The sequence below is a fragment of the Pipra filicauda genome, unplaced genomic scaffold (genome assembly GCF_003945595.2).
Source record: "Pipra filicauda isolate LSUMZ 115617 unplaced genomic scaffold, ASM394559v2 scaffold4_size7858003_pilon, whole genome shotgun sequence".
Classification (NCBI taxonomy): Eukaryota; Metazoa; Chordata; class Aves; order Passeriformes; family Pipridae; genus Pipra; species Pipra filicauda.
In genome coordinates, this window is record NW_024104643.1 from 4,680,006 (window position 1) to 4,699,758 (window position 19,753).

The 19,753-nt window shown below is 37.8% G+C and overlaps 1 protein-coding gene across 6 annotated transcripts in view; it reads left to right on the top strand.

Moving 5' to 3' along the window:
* CTNNA3 (catenin alpha 3) overlaps positions 1–19,753 on the top strand; it is a 396,734-nt gene that overhangs the window by 287,257 nt on the left and 89,724 nt on the right. For all 6 annotated transcript variants that reach the window (XM_039386770.1, XM_039386769.1, XM_039386771.1 and 3 more), the window contains one exon: positions 8,408–8,500. In XM_039386770.1, the coding sequence (XP_039242704.1) occupies positions 8,408–8,500 (93 nt within the window). The remainder of the gene's footprint in view (positions 1–8,407; positions 8,501–19,753) is intronic.

Consider the following 19,753-nt stretch of genomic DNA (forward strand, 5'->3'; position numbering starts at 1 on the left):
AATGTAATGCATAAGAATATACTATGTGTCTGTGGCACAGGTTAGATTTTTACCACTGGAGCAATGTAACATTTATTTTGTTTTACAGACAACTTAGTTATGCAGTACACATGTATGTACTTAATTATGAATGAGTAAGGGATTACTTCCTAGCCTCTGACATACCATTGGCTTGAGCGACTCAGAAAAAGCATCCTAAGTGTGTTTACAGACTTAAATTTCAATTTCGCATTTCAATTCACTTCGGCGTGGAAAGTTTTTTGAATGGAGTCAGCGTACACCCAGACCTCCTGCCTGCCCTGTGCGGCGAGTCAGTGACAGTGAGCGAGAGGAAAGCAATCCCCGGGGCGGTGGGAAATCGCGGTGTTCACAGCGGCTTCTCACGCAGCCGGGGACGAGGCTCTGTTAAAGCTTTCCAGGCACGGACCCGTCAGACCCGGCCGGGCTCGGGCTCTCCCCTGCGCTGCCGGCCCGGGGCGGACACGCAGTGGCTCCTGTGGTGCGGGGCTCAAACACATACACACACGCACAGAGTCACTCACATGCGCACACAAACTCACAAACACACACACACAAACACACACACACAAACACACACACAAACACACACACACAAACACACACACAAACTCACACACAAACTCACACACAGTCACACACACACAACCTCACATGCGCACACAAACTCACAAACTCACACACAAACTTACACACACACACAAACACACACACAAACTCACACACACACATAGACACAAACTTACACACACGGACACAAACTTACACACACACACAACCTCACATGCGCTCACAAACACACATACACAAACACACAAAAACACACACACAAACTCACACATGCATAGAGTCACACACACAAAACCTTACACACGCACACAAACTCACCAACGCACACACAAACTCACAAATACGTGCACACAAACTCACAAACGCGCACACAAACTCACACACAGACTCCCCCACACTCACACACAGCTGTGTTTGATGAGGCTCAGGCTGCACCTGCTCAGCGCCTGCCCCGCCCGCTCTGTAGGTGCAGATGCTCCGGGCACGCCGTGGGTGCAGGTGGGCTCTGTGTCTCTGGAGTAGGTGGGTTCGGCTGCACAACCCCGTGTGGAGCTTTTATGGTAAGTGCTGAAGGTGCCTTTTGATCTCCTGGCAGGGGGATCCCACCATTCTGGCCACCGGGTGCTGAGGGCAGATGGCATGGGCTGGGCAGGTCAGGCTGCTAAAACTAACCAGAGCTGTGTATTTTCTGCTTTACTGTCTGCTTTAAGAGATGTTATTTTGCTTTTGTAAGCAGTGAGGTTTGGTTGCCTTGCTGCTTTAAGGCATAATTTTGTGCCACATAATTTCTAAAATACCAATCCATAAGGCAACAACAGAAAACAACATGTTAAGAAATATTTTCCCGGGTTCGGAGATTTTCGATCCCACTTGTTGGAGACAAAATGGCCTCTTTTGAGATGAAGGAGTGCAACTAAGTGATAATGAGATTCTGGGAGCACAGGTGTGGATGAGGGATGTACAACCCAGTCTGGAGTGATCTTTGAATCAGTGTTGGGACTTAGTTATTATGTGTTATTCTTAAAGCTGTTTGGTGAGTGTTACAGTAATCCTCCTCTGGTTATCACCTTTTCAATTCCCGTTGAGTGGAAGTAGGACAAGAATAGATTAAAGGTCTTTGTAATCATGCAGAAATCATGATGGTGTATTGTATCCTCTGTCACTCTGAAATGAATGCATTTTTTGTTTGTGGTAGGTACAAATTTATACATCTGCGTTCTGTCATTGTTTCCTGTCTTCAGTGAGGCTCTATGAAGGGCTGTACTTTGCTTTCTGGTAGTCATTAAGTCTTCTCTGCAAGGATTTCTCTGAGTTACTCTCCTTTAGTTTAAGTCGAGGAAACAGCAGTTATCAACATTTCAGCTGCTGGAAAGCCTAGGGGAAAAAAGTTGTCACAATAAATTGTGAAGCGTAAAACCAAATTTTTTTTTTTTGAAAATAAGGTTTTTCTTTTTTTTTTTTTTTTCTGCCTGCAAATGTGCTGTGTGTTGCATACCATTCAGCACTGAATTGATGCTGAGCTGTCCCAGAGATTGGAGGGAGACTGTTGGGTTGGAGAAAGATTCCAAGAATACTGAAAGAGAGAATGAACTCATGATAAGTTCTGAAATGGGGAGACTGTTCTTTCTGAAAAGCCAATACTTGGAAAGAATTCTTTAAACACATCTGATGTGTTCACTTGTGTGAGGTAGGAGGGGTTGGTGGTTGCATATAATATGAGTTGCCTTGGGCTCTGACCTGCTTTCTTCAGTGAATTTCATCTTTTAAATTAGGGGATGGACTTGTACTTTCCCTGGGAAGGCTTTCAAAGTGCTGGATTTCAGATACTGCCACAAGCAGAATCTTGATAAAGTTGGATGACCTTTGTTTTTATTTTTTTATCTTTTTTTTATTGTTTTGTGGAATATTTGAATAAACAGTAATAAGAAAGTAATTAAGGATACATTAATGCATATTTTTGAATCTTGCCTGTGTTTTATAGAATAAATGGGCCTGAAATCTTGGCTGTTGTATTGACAGTTTATTATATATGCTGTATTTATTATTTAAGTGCAGGAGATGGAGGGTTTCATGCAGTTTTGAGAACTGGTCGATCTTTACTGACTTTCACTAGCGAGTGATGTTTCTCAGATCCCACTGGTGTCAGACAGTTAAGGCCAGTTCACTAATCTGTTTATAAGCACTTCTGTGTGCCCCTTTCCCTCAAGAACTGTGTATCCTGCCAGGGAGTTTTGATCACTCCTTCCCTTAGATATTTTATGGAATTGGCTAATTCTGTGCATGACTGAGTCCTCTTGCTCAGGGTAACTGCTGTCTTATTTGCCATGTTTGTTGTGATGCTGAGCTAAGGAAAATGAGAAGGTTTGTTATTAATTACATGATTACAGAACTGGATAGTCACTTTGTCCTTTTGAAAACCCTGCCTTCTTCTGGTCTAATTCAATACACAGCATCTTTCTACTGCTAAAATGTTTTTTATTCTCGATACTGACATTTATTTTTTTTCTGTCTGCATGAAAAAGAGCCAGGGACAAGGCAGTAAAAATGGTTGGGTTTTAGTCAGTTCTTTGCCTCTCCTATTCTCCTTTTCAAGCAGTTTTCTTTATATTGCTGTGCTCACATGACACTGCTGGAATGCCCTCTGTTGCTAACATTCAGCAAATGGTGCTAAGGGGAGGTTTCATCAAGCAGTTTACCTTTAGATCTTTCACTTGCTGTTGTGTTTGGGCCCGTGGAAGGACCTTTGTTCAGGTATCAGAGGCTGCTTCCCACTTATTCCAGTGGATTAAGTCTGGTGCTGGTGTGGATGGTACGTTTTTTGGAGAGACCATTAGTGAGACACAGGTCACAACTACAGGCAGTTTCTGTTTAGTGGAGTCTTCAGCTAACCTGGGTTGCCAGGGCACAGATAAAATCCAAATAGAGTGTCTGTTCTTGGTAGTAACAAGGGCTCTGCATACTGAGGTCTAGAGAGGGAATCCTTAACTGAGTTCTTCAGCTGTAAACTGTGACCCAAAGCAGTGAGCTTAATGGGGCATCTAGCCTGACATCTTTATTGAAAAGGAAATTATTTCTAAAATGTTACTGGGTGGAATTCTTCCTTACTAATGTGTGGTATTTGCTGCAGAGTATTGTGTGTGGTTTTTTCCCATTTTTATTTTGGTTGAGGCCCAATTCATCAAATCTCCTAAATGAACTTGTGTGAGAGAAGACTTGTCTGAGAACGTGGAACTTGAAGTAAACCTGTTACAGTTATGTTGCTAAAAAACAAAACGAGCCCAAAACCCAACAATCTGGTCTGCTGGTATTCAAAAACCTTTTATTGATTAATTGCAGAAGCAGAATCATTGTCACGTTTAACAGGAAATATTTTAAGTTATGTAATACTCTGAGAAGTAACATCTTAACCAGGTGGTTGGTTACTCCTCAAGGGGGGCAGTGATAAGCCTCAGGTGTACCAGGTGGAGCTGATTTTGTTAAATCAGGAGTGATTATGGCATTAGTGGAATACTGGGTGATTCAGTTCTGCAGAAAATGGAAGGAGATAGAGACGTGCACAATTAAGAGAAGTACAAAAGGAGACAAAGGAGTGAAGAGACTTGCAGGTGCCCCAGAGTAGTTAATTTAGCAGACTCAAGAATCCTTCTGGAAAAGTGCAAGGGGAAAAGCTAAGAGAGACAGGGAAAGCAACATAATATATGTTAAATAGATTGTTGAGTAGAGTTTTTAGCTTCATCTCCACAAAAGTAAAAACTAATAAAAGTTGAGAGTGTAAATTTTGACCTAAAGTATTACTATTTGAGTTGATCTGGAAAGAAATTAAGTTTTATGGTAGAAAATGGACTGGAAAATAAGCAACATTGTGATATTACTTTATTGCCCACTGGAGGTAAGTTTTCAGTCTAGTGCAATGTATTTTTTCACTATAAACAAATATTCTAGTCAATGTAGGTCTTATCAAGCTCATAAAAATGCATTTAGTAATCATAAATGCATATAAAAATGCAGCAATGACTAGAAGACATACATACATCAATATAGCTGTTCCCTTGAAAAAGTATAGAGTCAATATTTAATGTTGACCTTTATAGTTTTTTCATGGCTCTTTTCTTGTATGAACAGTCATTTTCCTCAGAAGACTTTTTAAGGCTTCATTAGTAAAGCCAGTGGTAGAAACTTTGAATGCATCATAAACTTGCAGAAAGTATTTCTGCATACCACAAAACTGGAAGCAAAGAATATGGAAGTAGCTTTTTCACTTGCAATTTGAGGAGAGCAGGGAGTACATAATTTATATCAAAAAGCTAAGTTGACTGCTATAATGCTGAAATTTAAATGTTATATCTCAGCTCAGTGTTCATTTGCTCTCCTACAAATGAAATACCTTCCGAATTGTGATTATTCAGGATTAACCAAACAAAACAAACCACAACAAAACAACAGCAACTTAACAACAACAACAAAACAAACAAACAAAAAAACCCACCAAAAAACAAAACCGCAAAAATTATCAGATCAGTATTTTAAACCTTCTAGTAAAGACTACATTTGAAATCTTGTGACAAACAATTTAAATTTTCTTGAAATTTGAAGCATGTCAGTTTTTATTTTAGACATATCACTGGTTTTCCTTGCTTTGATTTAGAGTATATTACAAAACCACTTAAATATCAACAGAGCATTTGTTATCCAAGGCTATACAGTCTCCCAGTATGGTACTGAGAATTTCCATAGGATTACCAATGGGAGGGATTGGGTTGCCAGAGAGTTCTTTAAGTATGCTAAAAATATTACAAAGAACAGACTTTGGGCTTCCCTGCAGAGTGGTGAAGGACCCAGTAAACTTTAGGTTAGACAGAGCTTTGGAGGGTCTCTCCTCAGCAAAAGATTTTCTTGACAGGAAGGATTTACTATGAAGAAGAGGAAGTTCATGGAATTAACAACTTACTTATCCTTAGCAATTTACAGTATAAGTGAATTAGGATAAAATAATGTAAAGAAACTGAGCTCCTATGGGTGGAGCAAGAGGGATCACATCCAAAGAACATGTTGCTTCATTTAGTACAATTTATAGAAGAGGAATTTAGTTCATTGGCAGACAGTCTGTTCCCAAGCAAATACTTATTTTTGGGAGTTAATGCTGTGAATTTGACTGAAAAAAATCCTTGGGGGTACATTTAGTTCTTACTGTGAAGTGTGAACAATAGAACAGTAAAGCTGTTCTCAGCTGAGAATGAAACAGGTGGTGAGGCAATGCAGTGATTATTTACACTTTTATTACTTTAAAATCTCACTTTTGCATTTGGCTTTGCATTTGTGTTCTCACCTTGGAGTTAACTCTGAACCACTGTCGTTCATTTGTGACATTTGTTGTAAATAATACGAACCTCTGTTTGCTGTTGGAAAGTTGCCTGGCATAAATTCCTCATGCTTATAATCCTTAGTTGGCTGCTTGTGCTTTGAGAATGGTATTATGAATTGGGTCATCACCAAGGAATACCTACAGCTGAGCTGAAGAATCAGGAGGGGAAGCATAAGATCAGAAAGAGTTTTTCCTCTCTCTATAAAAAAGCATCATGGCTGTTGACTTCAAATAAAAGGGAATACTTGTGGACTAAGAGATCCATCCCAACCTGAGCGTGCTTTGTCAGAAAAGAGCCATGCTTTTTTACCCTTCTGATTTTCAACATGATCTTGTAACATACAAATAATTTGTCCCCAGATGCTGATGGGCTCTATAGAGCCATTGGCATGGATTGGTTTAGAGTTCATTCTCTCATTTTGAACAGGGCTTTGCATTTTGAACATGGGTTGGTTTAGAGTTCATTCTCATATTTTGAACAGGGGTTTGTATTTTGAACATGGATTGGTTTAGATTTTATTCTCATATTTTGAAGAACTGCATGATCTCTGCAAGCCTCTTTTAACCTAATTTATTATTCTGTGACTCTGTGACACAATTTAAATCAAGGGCTGCATTTGTACTGAAATGTTGGAGCCAGTGCAACTGGGAAACAGGATAAAAGTTGTTCTAAACTGTCTCTGTATCTGCCTTGCTGATCAAGACAGGGATAAAACAGTTATTGCTTACAGCAGAGAACTCAGTCTTAAAACTGTTCTTACTGATAAACAGGAGCTGTGTATCCCGCATGTTTGCAGTGGACCCTAAGGAATGAAAAGTAGCTTGTCTGGGAACTGTGAAATGAAATTTGAAAAACCTGAGGAACGTTATGCTAAAGAGAAAAAAGACTGCTGAGGGTTTATTTTGTCCTGGTGGAATGGCTGTTATTGCCGGGTTTTTTTTAACCGTTGAATTGTTACTGCTTTAGGCATAGAGAAGCTCTTTCAGAAATAGATCAATAATATTTGCACCGAGCCTTGTTCTTTGTTTGTTTAGGGGAGTGTATTAATGAAGTGTGAATGAATGCAGTGTGACATTAGGGATACAGAAGCAGCTCAGTGACTAGGGCAAAGGAATGAAAATATTCAAACCAACATGAATTAGTTTTTGGGGACCAATAGTGAAAACCTCTGACCTTCAATCCAAAGAAAAATAACTGATTTTTTTTTTTTTGGAGGGGAGGGAATAGCATCTTTTAGAGTTGTATTGTGATGACACCAAATCATCTATTGGTAGTTTAGGGTGAAGAGTCAGGAGGGGAAGCATAGAATCAAACCCGCTTTTTTTCAGATACTGCATTAAAAAACCAACCCATGGCGGTTTGCTTCAAAAAAGAGGGAATCCAGTGTCAATGCATCTATGCAAACTGGATTTCTTCAGTCTTAACCGTTCTTTTGTATGTGGTCAAGATAATGCATCCCACATGTAGGGAATCAGTGAGTTCTGTTGGAATACCAGGGATAGGTGCATGGAGTATTTATATGTAGGCAGAGGTGACCATGGAAGGCCCTGCATTCTGGCCCTCATCCACTTCACAAAGGGTCTTACTCAGTCTCTTCTGACTTTGGAGTAGGACAAGTAATTAATTTGTCTGTGTGCTAAATAATGCCTTGTAATTACTTTACATCAATTAAGTAAGAATAATAAAAGCCTTTGGCAATAGGTCATGGTTGAACTAGTAGTAGTATCCTAAAGCCTGTTGATGTTCAGTTGCAGTGAGTGAAGCAAGTGCTGCTTTTCCTTAATCTGTTTAAACTTGTGGAACTGTGGAGCATCATGGAAGAGGTTTTTACTCTAAAGGAAGCTGGATCTCCATGGTGTATAGTAAAATAAACCAGAAGACAGACTTGTTCTTTCACAGATTTCAAGTTTCCATCTGCATTTACAGTGTCAGCTGCACTGATGTGACTATTTCAGTAGAAAACCATACCTCTAATTACAGGAATGATCTGTGGATAGCTCAGGGCATAAATTACTCTGTGTTTCGTTACAACAAATAAAGATAAATGTTGTTTGAGTTTTAGGGTCTTAAAAATAAGTTTAAAAAAAAAAAGTTAAAAAGCTGGACCTGATTTGAAGGGCTCTGAAAAATTTTAACAAGTGAGATCACAAGCAACCTTAGCTGAAGCTTTAGGTTCTTACTTTGAAATTTTCTCGTGTAATCTAAACAACACCCTGCAGCTGTTACCTGGTGAACCTCAACTGGGATGAGATCATGACATTTCATGTCATTGTCACCCCTTTCCACTGCTCTTTTTTCACCCCAGTGTTTCCTTGTTCAAGTATGTCCTTTGAAAAATTATTTTCCAAAAACAAAGGCTTTCTAGTAGAGATAGTTTTTGGCAAGTTTGAGAGTTTGGGGATGCGTGCTTGCTTAAAAGGCTCCTTGTTTATTGAAGTTTGTTTCTTTTGTTTAAGGTTGCTAATCTTGCTTGTTCATTGTCAACAAATGAAGATGGAACTAAAATTGTCCAGATGGCAGCTAATCACATAGAGACCTTGTGCCCACAGGTAGGACTTTTTCAATTAATTCCCATTACAGCTCACTGATCATACAGTGTATTGTCACACAACGTAGATGTTTAGCTGTGCTCCTTTAGTCTAAATTCACATTCCATTTATACAGTTCAGTGTAGCAAATGGAGACCAAATGGCAAATCCAGGGCAAATACTCAATTTGTTTTCTCTTTTTTCTTAACATAGGAATGGTCGATAGTATGTATTGATTGGGAGTTCAAAAAAGCTGTAAAAGTTACAATGGCAGAAATATGCTGTTCTCTTTCTGAATCAAACCTGTTTGAACGAACATTGTAATGTGATAGGCAGATTTGGAATGTTTTTACACTTAGAAAACAATACCTGTTTTGACCTTTAACTTAAAATATACGAAATCCCAATCAAGTGGTAATAGTATGTGAACAGCAAAGGATGAATTCTTCTGATTATCACCAATTTAAAAGATCAAACCTTTGTCTTAAGGAAATGAATGAAAAAAAGGCACAGCTACAGATTTATTCTACAAAATTTATTCACTCTTGGTTTGTCATGTTCAGTATTACAGAGATATAAAACCCTCTGCAGTTAGATCTGTTTAGAGCAAAGATTTTAGGGATTTCTGTGGATCTGATCTGTGTGTTTTAGTTCTTTGGAGAACACTGTGGTTTACACGGTGGCCTAAGTCTTCTCACCCTTTTGTCCTAAATGTGGTGGAAATAAAAGATGAAGAGTAAATATTAATAATATGTTCAATAGCAAGCTTGAGAAGTCCATTTTATCCTGTTGAATAGCTGCAAGTCTTGGAGGAAGGAGGTTCTATCAAGGAAATGAGATGTTCTGAAAAAACCACAGACCGGTGTTTTCTCTTGAGTCATTCAGGTTCAGTGCCTGTTCTTAAACTTGAACCGTTCTGTGTTTCACATGCCAGCTTCTTGTTTCTCCAGGGGTTCAGGTGCACCTTTGCAATGGATTATTATGCATCCAATTCAGCTTTTTAATTGAAATTGAAACCTACACTTTCAGGGTATCACATCTGGTACTAGAAACTCCTAAAATCTAATTTTGACTAAAATATTGATTTTTCTCCACAGCCATTTAAGTTTCTGGGCTTTTAATTTCCTGTGGTAAAATGGAAGTTTCTTGGTTTTCTTTCTTTTTTTTTCTTTTTTTTTTTTTTTTTTTTTTTTTTTTTTTTTTTTTTTTTTTTTTTTTTTTTTTTTTTTTTTTTTTTTTTTTTTTTTTGTTTAACCTAGAGGTAAACCAGGGATGAATTAATTGATGATTATAGATCTGTCTAAATGGAGAATGTGGTATGCACATGATAAGATTCAGTAGCTACTAATGGTGTGTTCATTGTGCAGGATTTGCTGCTGTCTTAGATAAGGACCATGCCCTGTGAAAGCAATTCATATTTTACCTAAGTAAAAAATAACTGATTCGGGCTCCAGCATTTTTCAATAAATCAGATTATGCCATATCAGTTAAAAACCTTCCATAGGGAAAATAATTATCTCTTAAGTTGCCTGTGAGGCTTATCAATCAGAGTTCAGAATGGGGAAATTCACGTGTAGAACTCCCCAATGTTCTTAAATCTTTAGAGTCAAAAACTTGGTATTTTATGTGCTCTGAAAGATATATTTCTTGAAGAGAAACATGTGGTTGGGATTGAAATCTGAAATAGTAGAATTAAAACAGAACCTCCCCACCCCAAACACCCCAAACATACCAACCAAAAAAAATCAACACCTACAGAAAACATCTGAGAGTCTTGGGAGTTCTGCAGATTTGACCAGCAAAAGTCCCCATGGAACACAGGGGGAAAGGCAGATGCAGAACTGGCAAACCTTGGAGGAAAGCCTTGTTGCTTTTGTTACACTAATCAGATTCTACTGTAGATAAAATGGAGAGAGTTGATTTGGTACTTTTCTGTATTTTTTTTTCTCAAGTGAAATTATTAGTGAATATTTGACTGTTCAATAAATGAAATAAGCTAGTGTATGTGTTAGAGCCAATGCAAAACACGTAATGCCTGTTCCTGGAATTTCATGAATGCTTCATGAGAAATGAGTTTAATATTAATCTTACATCAATAATCATAGAATAAAGAAATAAAGAGCTGCTAGCATAGGATTTGATGAAGGAAGAATTATTTCTCTCCGTTTAACTCACTTTTGACTGGGAGAATTTTCTTCAGTTTTGTCAGGTAAGTAAAATCTATGATGTCACTTGTAGCTGGGAGCCATATTACTTTCCTGGTGTGCAAACAACATCTTGGCTTGAGAAAGAAAGAGAAGAAAAAGAACCCACAAAAGCAAACAGCAAGAATATTAATCTGTAGAGCTGTTTTGCTAATATCCATTTATGCTTCAGTTCAGTGGCATGTTTGAAGAAGACTCTGGTTCCTCTAACAGTTAGTCCTCTGGAATACCTGATAGATGGTAAATATAGAGATGGAAAATGATCCAAAATGTGGGAAACCAGGGATTAGCAGTCAAGCATCTGGCTTCTCTATCTAAATTATAGGGTTTTTTACATTTTTATAGTCTGAGTCTGATCAGCTTCCAGATGGTCCGACATGTATGCTTGGCACATCAGGCCTTAGATACGTGAATTTTAGGCTCACTTCCTTTGAAGGTGGGATCTCGCTGGAGCTTGCTGATGGTTACCAAAGTGGTGCAGGGTGATTAGTGTCAATTCTGGAGTGTCATAAAAGGATGGAAAATGCAGGAAAAGCACATGAATGTTCATGGCTTAGCTTAACCTTTATATGATGATAAACAAATGTTTAGAAGTCATTCAATCCCATGCAGTATTTTTATCAGATATTTTAAAAAGACGAGGTATGGACTGATATAAGCAGAACCTTGGATATTAGTCTTTTCACCTGAGTTCTGTTTTTCTCTTAAGTATTAAAAAAAGAGAGATGGAAATCACCTGATTATAATGTTATTAGGTGAGAAGCAATTCTATGGATCATGTAACTAATGAAAAGCACGTAACACTTGGCACATTTGTGGAAGATACAGCTCTAATTTTCATTGCCATCTTTCCTTGCTGCTTAGAACTTAATATACTGCTAGTAATTTTTAATGCTGCTTGCTGTGTGATAAACCTCTAAATATAGAAGCTGATTTTTTGGCTGTGGGAGTTTGTAAATAAATCAGTGTGGTTTTTCAGGTAACATTGAGAGAGGTATTAGGATAAGCAAGATGCTGAGCTGATCAGTAGGAATATATTTATACATATCATATTTCTAGGCCATTGAAATACTGATCTGACAGCTGTGTTGAACGTTTTGTATTTGGCTTGTCCAGCATAATCCATCTGTTTCTTCAGTGCCAACATGACAGTCTGGAACTGACTGCTGTATTTTGGTGTTACAGATCTGTTTATTGACACACCTGTACCTGCAGGGTGGAGAATGGCAAAAACTGCCCAGACTCCTTGCAAGAAACCAGGCCCTGCAGATTTCCTTTCTTTGAATTTTAATAATTTCAGCATTGTTGTAGTTGTGTCTCTCTAGCAGACAATAATAAGCATATCACATATTTTTTAGGATCATATGAAATGATCTGTTTGTCAGTAAATTCAGAAATATGAAAGAACAAAGAGCTGAGGAGCTGACAGTGTTTTTCAGAGAGTGGGTGTATGTTTGTCTGTAGAAAAGATCCAGGCAAAGCATCTCCATTCCAGTCCACCAGCTGTTTGTACTCTCTCCTCTTCCAGGAAAAGTACATTACATTGATTACACCTGCAGTTTGGTGCCTTCAGCAGCCCAAACAGTGACAGCAACATGCCCCACACACGCCAGAGTCTGCCCTGAGTATCCAGCTTTCCAAGCAGGGCTTGTGTGTTCTCTGCTTTCTTTCTCAAAAATTTGTCATAACTGTTATGCTTCCTGTAAATTTTTTTCTCAAGCTTTAAATGGGAATGTCCTATTATTTTTTTTTTGCTATGAATTAAACATTGTATGTGTTTTTCCATTATAAAAATGAGTGGAGGAATTGAGTCTTTCCTTTGAGCTATGTTTTGATTTGCACTAAAATTGTTTAGCCCTTTCGTGTTGATACAGATAAATGGATATTATTTGCCTCTGTATTATTTTCTAGAAAGTATGTGCCAAACAAACCTGAAATTCTTGTTCACAAAAATGAGACTTGATAGCTATTGCATTTTTTAGGTATTGAAGTTTAATTATGTGTTTTATGATGCTGTGGATTTTTGAAGCTAGCAATTCACATTTCCTATATATTTACTTTTTCATGAGAGAAAAATCAATCATCCATTTTGTTATTTGCTCTGGTACATGAAATAGTGGGGGACACTGAAGAATTTTTTTATTAGTTTCATAAAAACTCTTCACCAATATCACTTCAATAACCACAGTTTCATCATCTTGGTTGAACTGCCTGTGTGGCGTCTCCTTTTATCTGTCTTAAGCCTATTTTCTGGGAAAGTATGGGGGAAAAGTAATGGAGGAGAACATGGTAAATCAGTGCGTTCTCTACCATCTGCTTTAAAAGACAAAAACCGGATGTTAATATCCAACAATATCAGACATTTTATTAGGTACCATCTCCAACCTTTCAGTTGAGAGATTACTAAGGCACAATACATACTTTTAATTAATGCCACTGTCAGCTTAACCTGGCATTCATGGCATTAGTCTGCAGTGCCACCAAGAGCAGCGGCTGCTCCTCCTCTAGACTCCTGCTATCCCTTCCCTTGAGCCAGCCAAGAGTGTTCATGCATCCACACAGCAACAACACCAGGAGCTGACTCGAATGAAAACTAACCTTCTTGCTTCCCAGGGTAATTCTCAGCTGCATCAGTTTGCTGATCCAGACATTAGGAGTTGCAGTTTGTTCTCTCTGTTCATGGAAATTGAGGTTTGCTGTTTCAAAAAGCTGATGAAGCCTGGGGCAGTTTCAGGTGATTGGGATGCTATGGAATCCTAAAGCTGTGGGACACCAAAATGTTTTGGAAGGCATAGCGCTTTATTCTTTGGTACAAATAGACTTAGCTAGATGTTTGCTTTGGCTTGAACTTCTCCAATAAACAGTTTGAAGGAGGGGAAAAACCCTGCTGTGACTCTTGGATTCCCCTGAAAGCCTCATGCTGGCTGTTTGGCTCTTTTGTGATAGTAGTTGGAGAGAGAATAATTAACTACAAAATACCTTGAGGTTTTCAATCTTAACTTTCATCTTCCAGCATCTGTTGTGTTCGAATAGAATCCTCAACAAACTCTCAATTTGTAGTATTAAACAAAAATACCTACCCTGAGCAATACAGAAGCTGTTCTGTTTTATCCTCTTCTTGCCCCACCTGCAGTTAGTGGACATAAGACATGAGAATGATTGAGTTTCTTAAAGTTGCTGGAGGGCATTTGCTAGGGATTCACACTGCACAAAAGTGCTGTGAATGTTTTATAAGCAATTTATTTTTCCTTTCACCTTTAAAACTTTCAACTATGTTTCCCAGAAAGGTATTTTTGTTTTTTTTTTATCTCTTCAACTTTTTTTTGATCTAAATTTGTAAGTTTTCCTGAGATTCCACATTTTATGGTGACAGGCCCACAGCAAAATGCTGGAGAAGGAAGGAAAAGCAATTAAAAATCAATATTAGAGACTTGCTGTGGTCATGTGGTCCCTTCTTGTGTTTTAGTGATTTCTTCCTGGAAACTACAATGCTATAAAGTCATTAAAGATGGCAAAGAGGGGCAACGAGATCTGCAAGGGGGTTTTCTGTGTTATATTTTCAAATATAAATGCAAAATACGTCTGGAAATTTGACTATCTACTTTACTAAACTCCAAATTAAAAGTAATTAGGAATTGTGTCTGTAAGAGCAGCTTTGGATATAAAAATAGCAAGTACACCAGTTTGCTTCCTGTATCTCTCAGATGATTGTGCAATATTGTTGATATAGATGCAGAGTCTAATTTGCTCCTCTGAGTTTACTGCCCTAAAGCTCTCACTGCTATTGAAAGTAGAATAATTTCAAGGGAAGCTTTCTTTCTAATGTCCTTGAAACTTGCCGTGTGATGTGACATGTGTTCACATTTGTGCATGAAACACAGGTCTGTGTGTTTGCATTGTACCATTTCTTCTGTCTCCTCTGCACTTTTTCTGGAAAAATACAAAATGAAACCAGGACAATTCTAAATTAATAACTACATTCACATGAACTTTGTGTTCTACTGTAGAATCCCTGAAATTATTTAAGAATGCGGACTTTTGATGCCTGATCCATATCTCTAAGGCAGAATTTTAGCCATATGTGCATAGTTTTCTGGGAAAGATGATTTTATAAGGAGATTTTTTTCTGGGTAATGCACTGCATCCTTCCAACATTTGTTTTACCTGTTTCTAAATCATGGTGTGTATAAATAATTAGAGACACTTCAAAAATTACCCCGTTTCTCATTTCCTTAGTGGTACAGCTTTCTGTTGGAGGCAGTAGCTTGCCTATCTCTTGATATCTGGAATATCTGCATGTGGAAAACAGACTAAAGGACTAAAAATCATTAGAAAAGCATTACTGACAACAGGGGAAAAGGAGAGTAGTCATTTGATGGTGGGTCACATACAGTTTAGGTAATGTTGGTTTCCTCTTTTACGGGATGATCATGTAATGACGTGTAGGAACCTGATTTCATGATTACGACTCTGAATCGTTATTCTTAAAAATAACAGAGGAATGGAGATTCCTCCCTAAGGAAGGGAGAAATGATTTCCTTTCTCCGAATTTCTCATTACCTGCCCTGAACTGTCCTTGCTGCCTGGAAGATGACAAGGGGGTTTTGTTGGATTCTTTTTGCACCTTGTGTTATATTTGCTTCACTTTCCAGCCACTTCACTGTAACACGTCCAGTGGTGCGACATGACATTTGTTTTGGAGGAACTTGTAAAATCCTCAGGGCGTTAGTGATAGTTTGATACTCCTGTATATGGACATGTATGTTCCTGAGCAAATGCTTATTGTCATTTAAGATACGTTCCATTTTATGTATAGGAATGTAACTGAAATCTTACTACATTTCTATGACAGAATCAAATTATGCTAATTCCGTTCATGTGAAGTACATTACTAAAAATAATTTTCTTATTTTAAAGTCTTCCTTGTTTCTGAATATATAGAATATACCTGATTTGTCGTGGTGCTGGTTTTGTTAGAAATGCCAAGAGGGAATGAGGAACTAATTAATATGTTTTCAGTAGGTTTTTTTGTATTATTGCTGTTTGGTTTGGATTTGGCATAATATAATTCAAACTGTACGTGAAGCAACAGCTGTGGCATAAATGTTGAGCTTTACTGATGTCCTTTCCTCCCTAGTATATAAATGTAATCCATATATGTGTTCATATTACCATGTATTCAAAGACTGTAGCTGCAGTGTAGTTACACTGTAATTGTTCCAGGTCTCATACAGTTTTATTTCATCTCTATAAAGTTCGGTGCATGAATGAATAATCCATAAGGACCTTTCTATTTTATATGCATTCCATTATAAATCGGACTAAAGGTTTACTTGGATATGAAATCCAATACACAGAAGGTAAATGACATAAACTTCAGTTTTATGTTGTAATTTGAGTATACGACTAATTTAATTGATAATTATGGCTGTTGTATTCAAACACAGGGATTTTTTTTCTGTTGAACTCCTTTTGAGATCAAGTCCTGAGACTGTAAACTCCCATGGAGATTTTTCTTTATGCCTGCATCCTCTGGGAAGCTGTACTGTAGCTTGTGCTGTTGACAGTATGCCTTATCCCAGTTTGATCAGCAAACCCAGCTATCTCTGGTGCTGATAAGTTTTATACCAGTATAATGGGCAGTGTTGGTATACTGTGACAGAACATTTACACGGCTTAAGAAAAATGTAGAAATGTAGAAAAATCATCCTTAAAAAGCTTTGCTCCATGAAGAGACTTTGTGTTCTCAGTTCAATCTGTTTATAGCAAACTGCAGGGAGCTGAGCTCCAGTTCTGGATGCAGCACTGTTGAAGATAGGACTTCCAGTGTGCTTTTGAGTATAAAATAACAAAGGAAAAAATTATTAGCAGAACTCAGTTTTGAATATTTTTTTATTTCCTCTTTCCTGCCAGAGTTCAAGAGGCATTGGGATGATACTCCTGGGCACAGGGTGTGACTCTTGGGGAAGGTCCTATGCAGGGCTGAGGGTTGGACTCGATGATCCTTGTGGGTCCCTTCCAACTCAGCATAGTCTGTGGTTGATGTATCAGTAAGTCTTGAGGATTGTTTTAGCCTTCCATTTCAAGAATCTGTATATCTTGAAATTAGAATTTTATTCTAGAATGCATTGCTCAAGGCTTGATGAACTTGGGTGAATTGTTTTATGCTTTCTGAGCAGAATCTCGTTGTCCCCCATGTAGACAAACTATGGATACAAGAAAGTAATTGTTTGGTTAGCATGTTGAGACTGCAGCTAAAATTATTGGAAGTAGTTTACCAGTGTTATGATTTGCTGGATCCTAAACTATATCCTGGATAATGGGTGTATATCTAATACAGAAAATACAGTTTGAGGAATAGCAATTTTTTTTTCTTTGTTTGGGTCAAAAAATGGACTTTTTATTCTTGAAATAAAATAGGGGATTTGTGAAATTCATCTCTGTAGGTTTGAATATCGTATCCAAAACGTCCCTGGGTCATTTACAGATGCTGTACTCCACAAGGCAGAAACAGAAATGTTTGTTTATTCTTGCTGCTTTGGTTTGAGTAGTGCAAGATAGAGAAAGTGAAGGTACAGAACTGAAATGATGAATTCCATGCAAAAAAGCCCAACATATTTTGGAATTTGTTGTCTGTTTCACTTGTCAGGTCAAGTGAATTAGTTCTGGGTGGGAGGTGCTGTCGGATTGGTTTAAGAAGCAGTCTTTAAGTGTTCAGCCTATTCTGTCATCTGTCTCTGAAAAACAAAGTAACTGTCCACCCAAATGTAAATACTAAACACTTTACTGCATTTTCAGTTTTTTTCCACTTCCGTAACACTTTAAACTAAAATAATGGCAATGTCTCTTTTGTTAAAGATAACTCGTGTGCTTTTTCTGTAGGAGGGTTCAACGTGCATTCAGAAATACGTGTGTAGTCCCTGTATGAAACCAAGGCATAGGTGTGTGCAGGGGTGGGGGGAGCTTTAGAGGGCTGTTTGGTGCGTGTGGTTTTGGTTTGGTTGGATTTGTGTTTGGTTTTATTTTCTTTCTCAAGAGTTCACCACGCCTCTCAGCAGTTAGAAGTATGCTTTTGAGTGAAATTACACAGGCTTTTTTTTAATAAAGTACAAAAACTTTATCCCGATGTAATAAGAACATATTTCTGTGTATTGCTGGCAACCACTGCCCAGACATCAGAGATAAAAACCAGGCAGGATTTTATTTAATTTCTTGCCTGGAGTATCAGATCAATAATGTTTGTAGAATTTTTGGCTTACCCCCTACCCCACAATTCTGTTTGTTCTTGAGGGGTTGCTTTACCTGTGCGCTCTTAATTTATTCGCAAGTTCCATGATCAGCAGCTTGTAATAACAATGTAGAAATTAAATCTTCCCTCAATGGTGGGTAACAAGAAGGCCTTTGCTAGATTTGAACAGTGGGTTAATATATCTCTACTTTGTTCAGTTATGTGTTCTCAAAGCTTAAAGTTGCCTCATAATCTCAGAACAAATAAACCCATATATAACTTCTAAAGCTTATTACCAAACATAGTCAATTATGTCACAGTCAAACCAAGTGCCTCCAGTGCAATCCGTCCTTCCTGCTTTAAATTGTGGGATAAGAGAAAGAAAGAGAAACATAGAGTAAGTTCTTTAAATCCTATTTCTGCCAAGGTAGAGAGAGATTGCAAATAGGACTTGGACATTTTGTCTTGGATCATAATTTGCCCTAAGTGTTTTTACCACTGCAGATAGTATTCCAGGGATTGCAGTGTTCTTATTATTGCGTCATTGTTTCTTGTTGGATTTTTTGAGTCTTTCTGAAGCAGTAGGTGTCTTAATCCGTTCTGAATATAATGTGAAACCTTATGGTCACATAGCACCTGTACACCTAAGTCCTCATAACTATCTGTACTGGATAATGCTGCTGTGGTAGAAGTTTTTCAGGATGTTGTGAAAGAGAGAAGTGTGCTGTGGGTGGAACTTTTCCTATGTTCAGACATGTTTCTTGTGGAAGTACAGTCTTGCTTTGTCTTGTATGTCACTTTTGATATAATGATTAAACAGTATTCCTTAACTCTACATCTCCTTTTAGACATTTTCTGTGGCGGTAGATTTCATCTTTTTAATTTACAGAACAATTAAAGTTGATTTTATTAATAAATATAGCCAGTAATTTATTTCCTCTTGGAATGCATTTAGCTCTTGGGTAGAATTTGTCTGTATTGTCTGGGGCTGTTATCAACACGATCTCAATTTTATTTAATTATATTGACTGAAATATATTTTATACTTAAATATTTTGTATACAAGATACTCAGTTTTCAAAGCTTTTAAATTGTTATGGTTTTTTTTTCATATCTTTGTTATTTTAATAGCTTTTTATGGCAGATGCCAAAGCAACAGTGTCACATAATCTTGTGCCTTTTTGTCATTATAGTGGGATTTTTTGGCTTGCAAGTTTGTTTCTAGAGTTAGTAGTAAATACATATGCTTTCTTACAGAGCTTGGGCATATCTGGATATTTAAGCTCCCCCACTGTTTTAAGAGAAGTACAAGGCACAGCTTGACAGAAATAAGCTCCACAAAATGTTTGTGTGTTTGTTTTTTTTTTTTTTTTTAAAGAACAAAAATAGCAGACTACCAGCATGTTTCTGTGGTTTCTTTTGTAGTAACTCTTGTGTCAGGAAATAATATTTCATGATGTTGCTGCATTCTGTTTGCTTTTCTATTACCTGTCTTAGAGTATCCCTGAGAAGTGAGTCATTCTTGCCCCTGAAGGAATCAGTGTCAGTAATTAAGTAAGTATCATATAGTTATTTTGTAACTGTATTTGAAAACAGTAACAGTTCAGGTTGGACGGGACCTTGGGATGTGTACAGCCTTCTTCTCAAGGCAGGTCCTTTTCCAGGGGAACTGCCCCCCCAGCCAGGTGGTTCCCAGACCGTGTCATGTCAAGTAACTTACTCCATCCCACCTGCAAGGTTGGTTTTTAGACATTCAGATGATCATTTTTGAAAGAAGGAAGAAAAACCTCAAGTTCTCTTGCATCAAAACCAGTTGGACACGAGTTTTCTTCCTTACAGTCC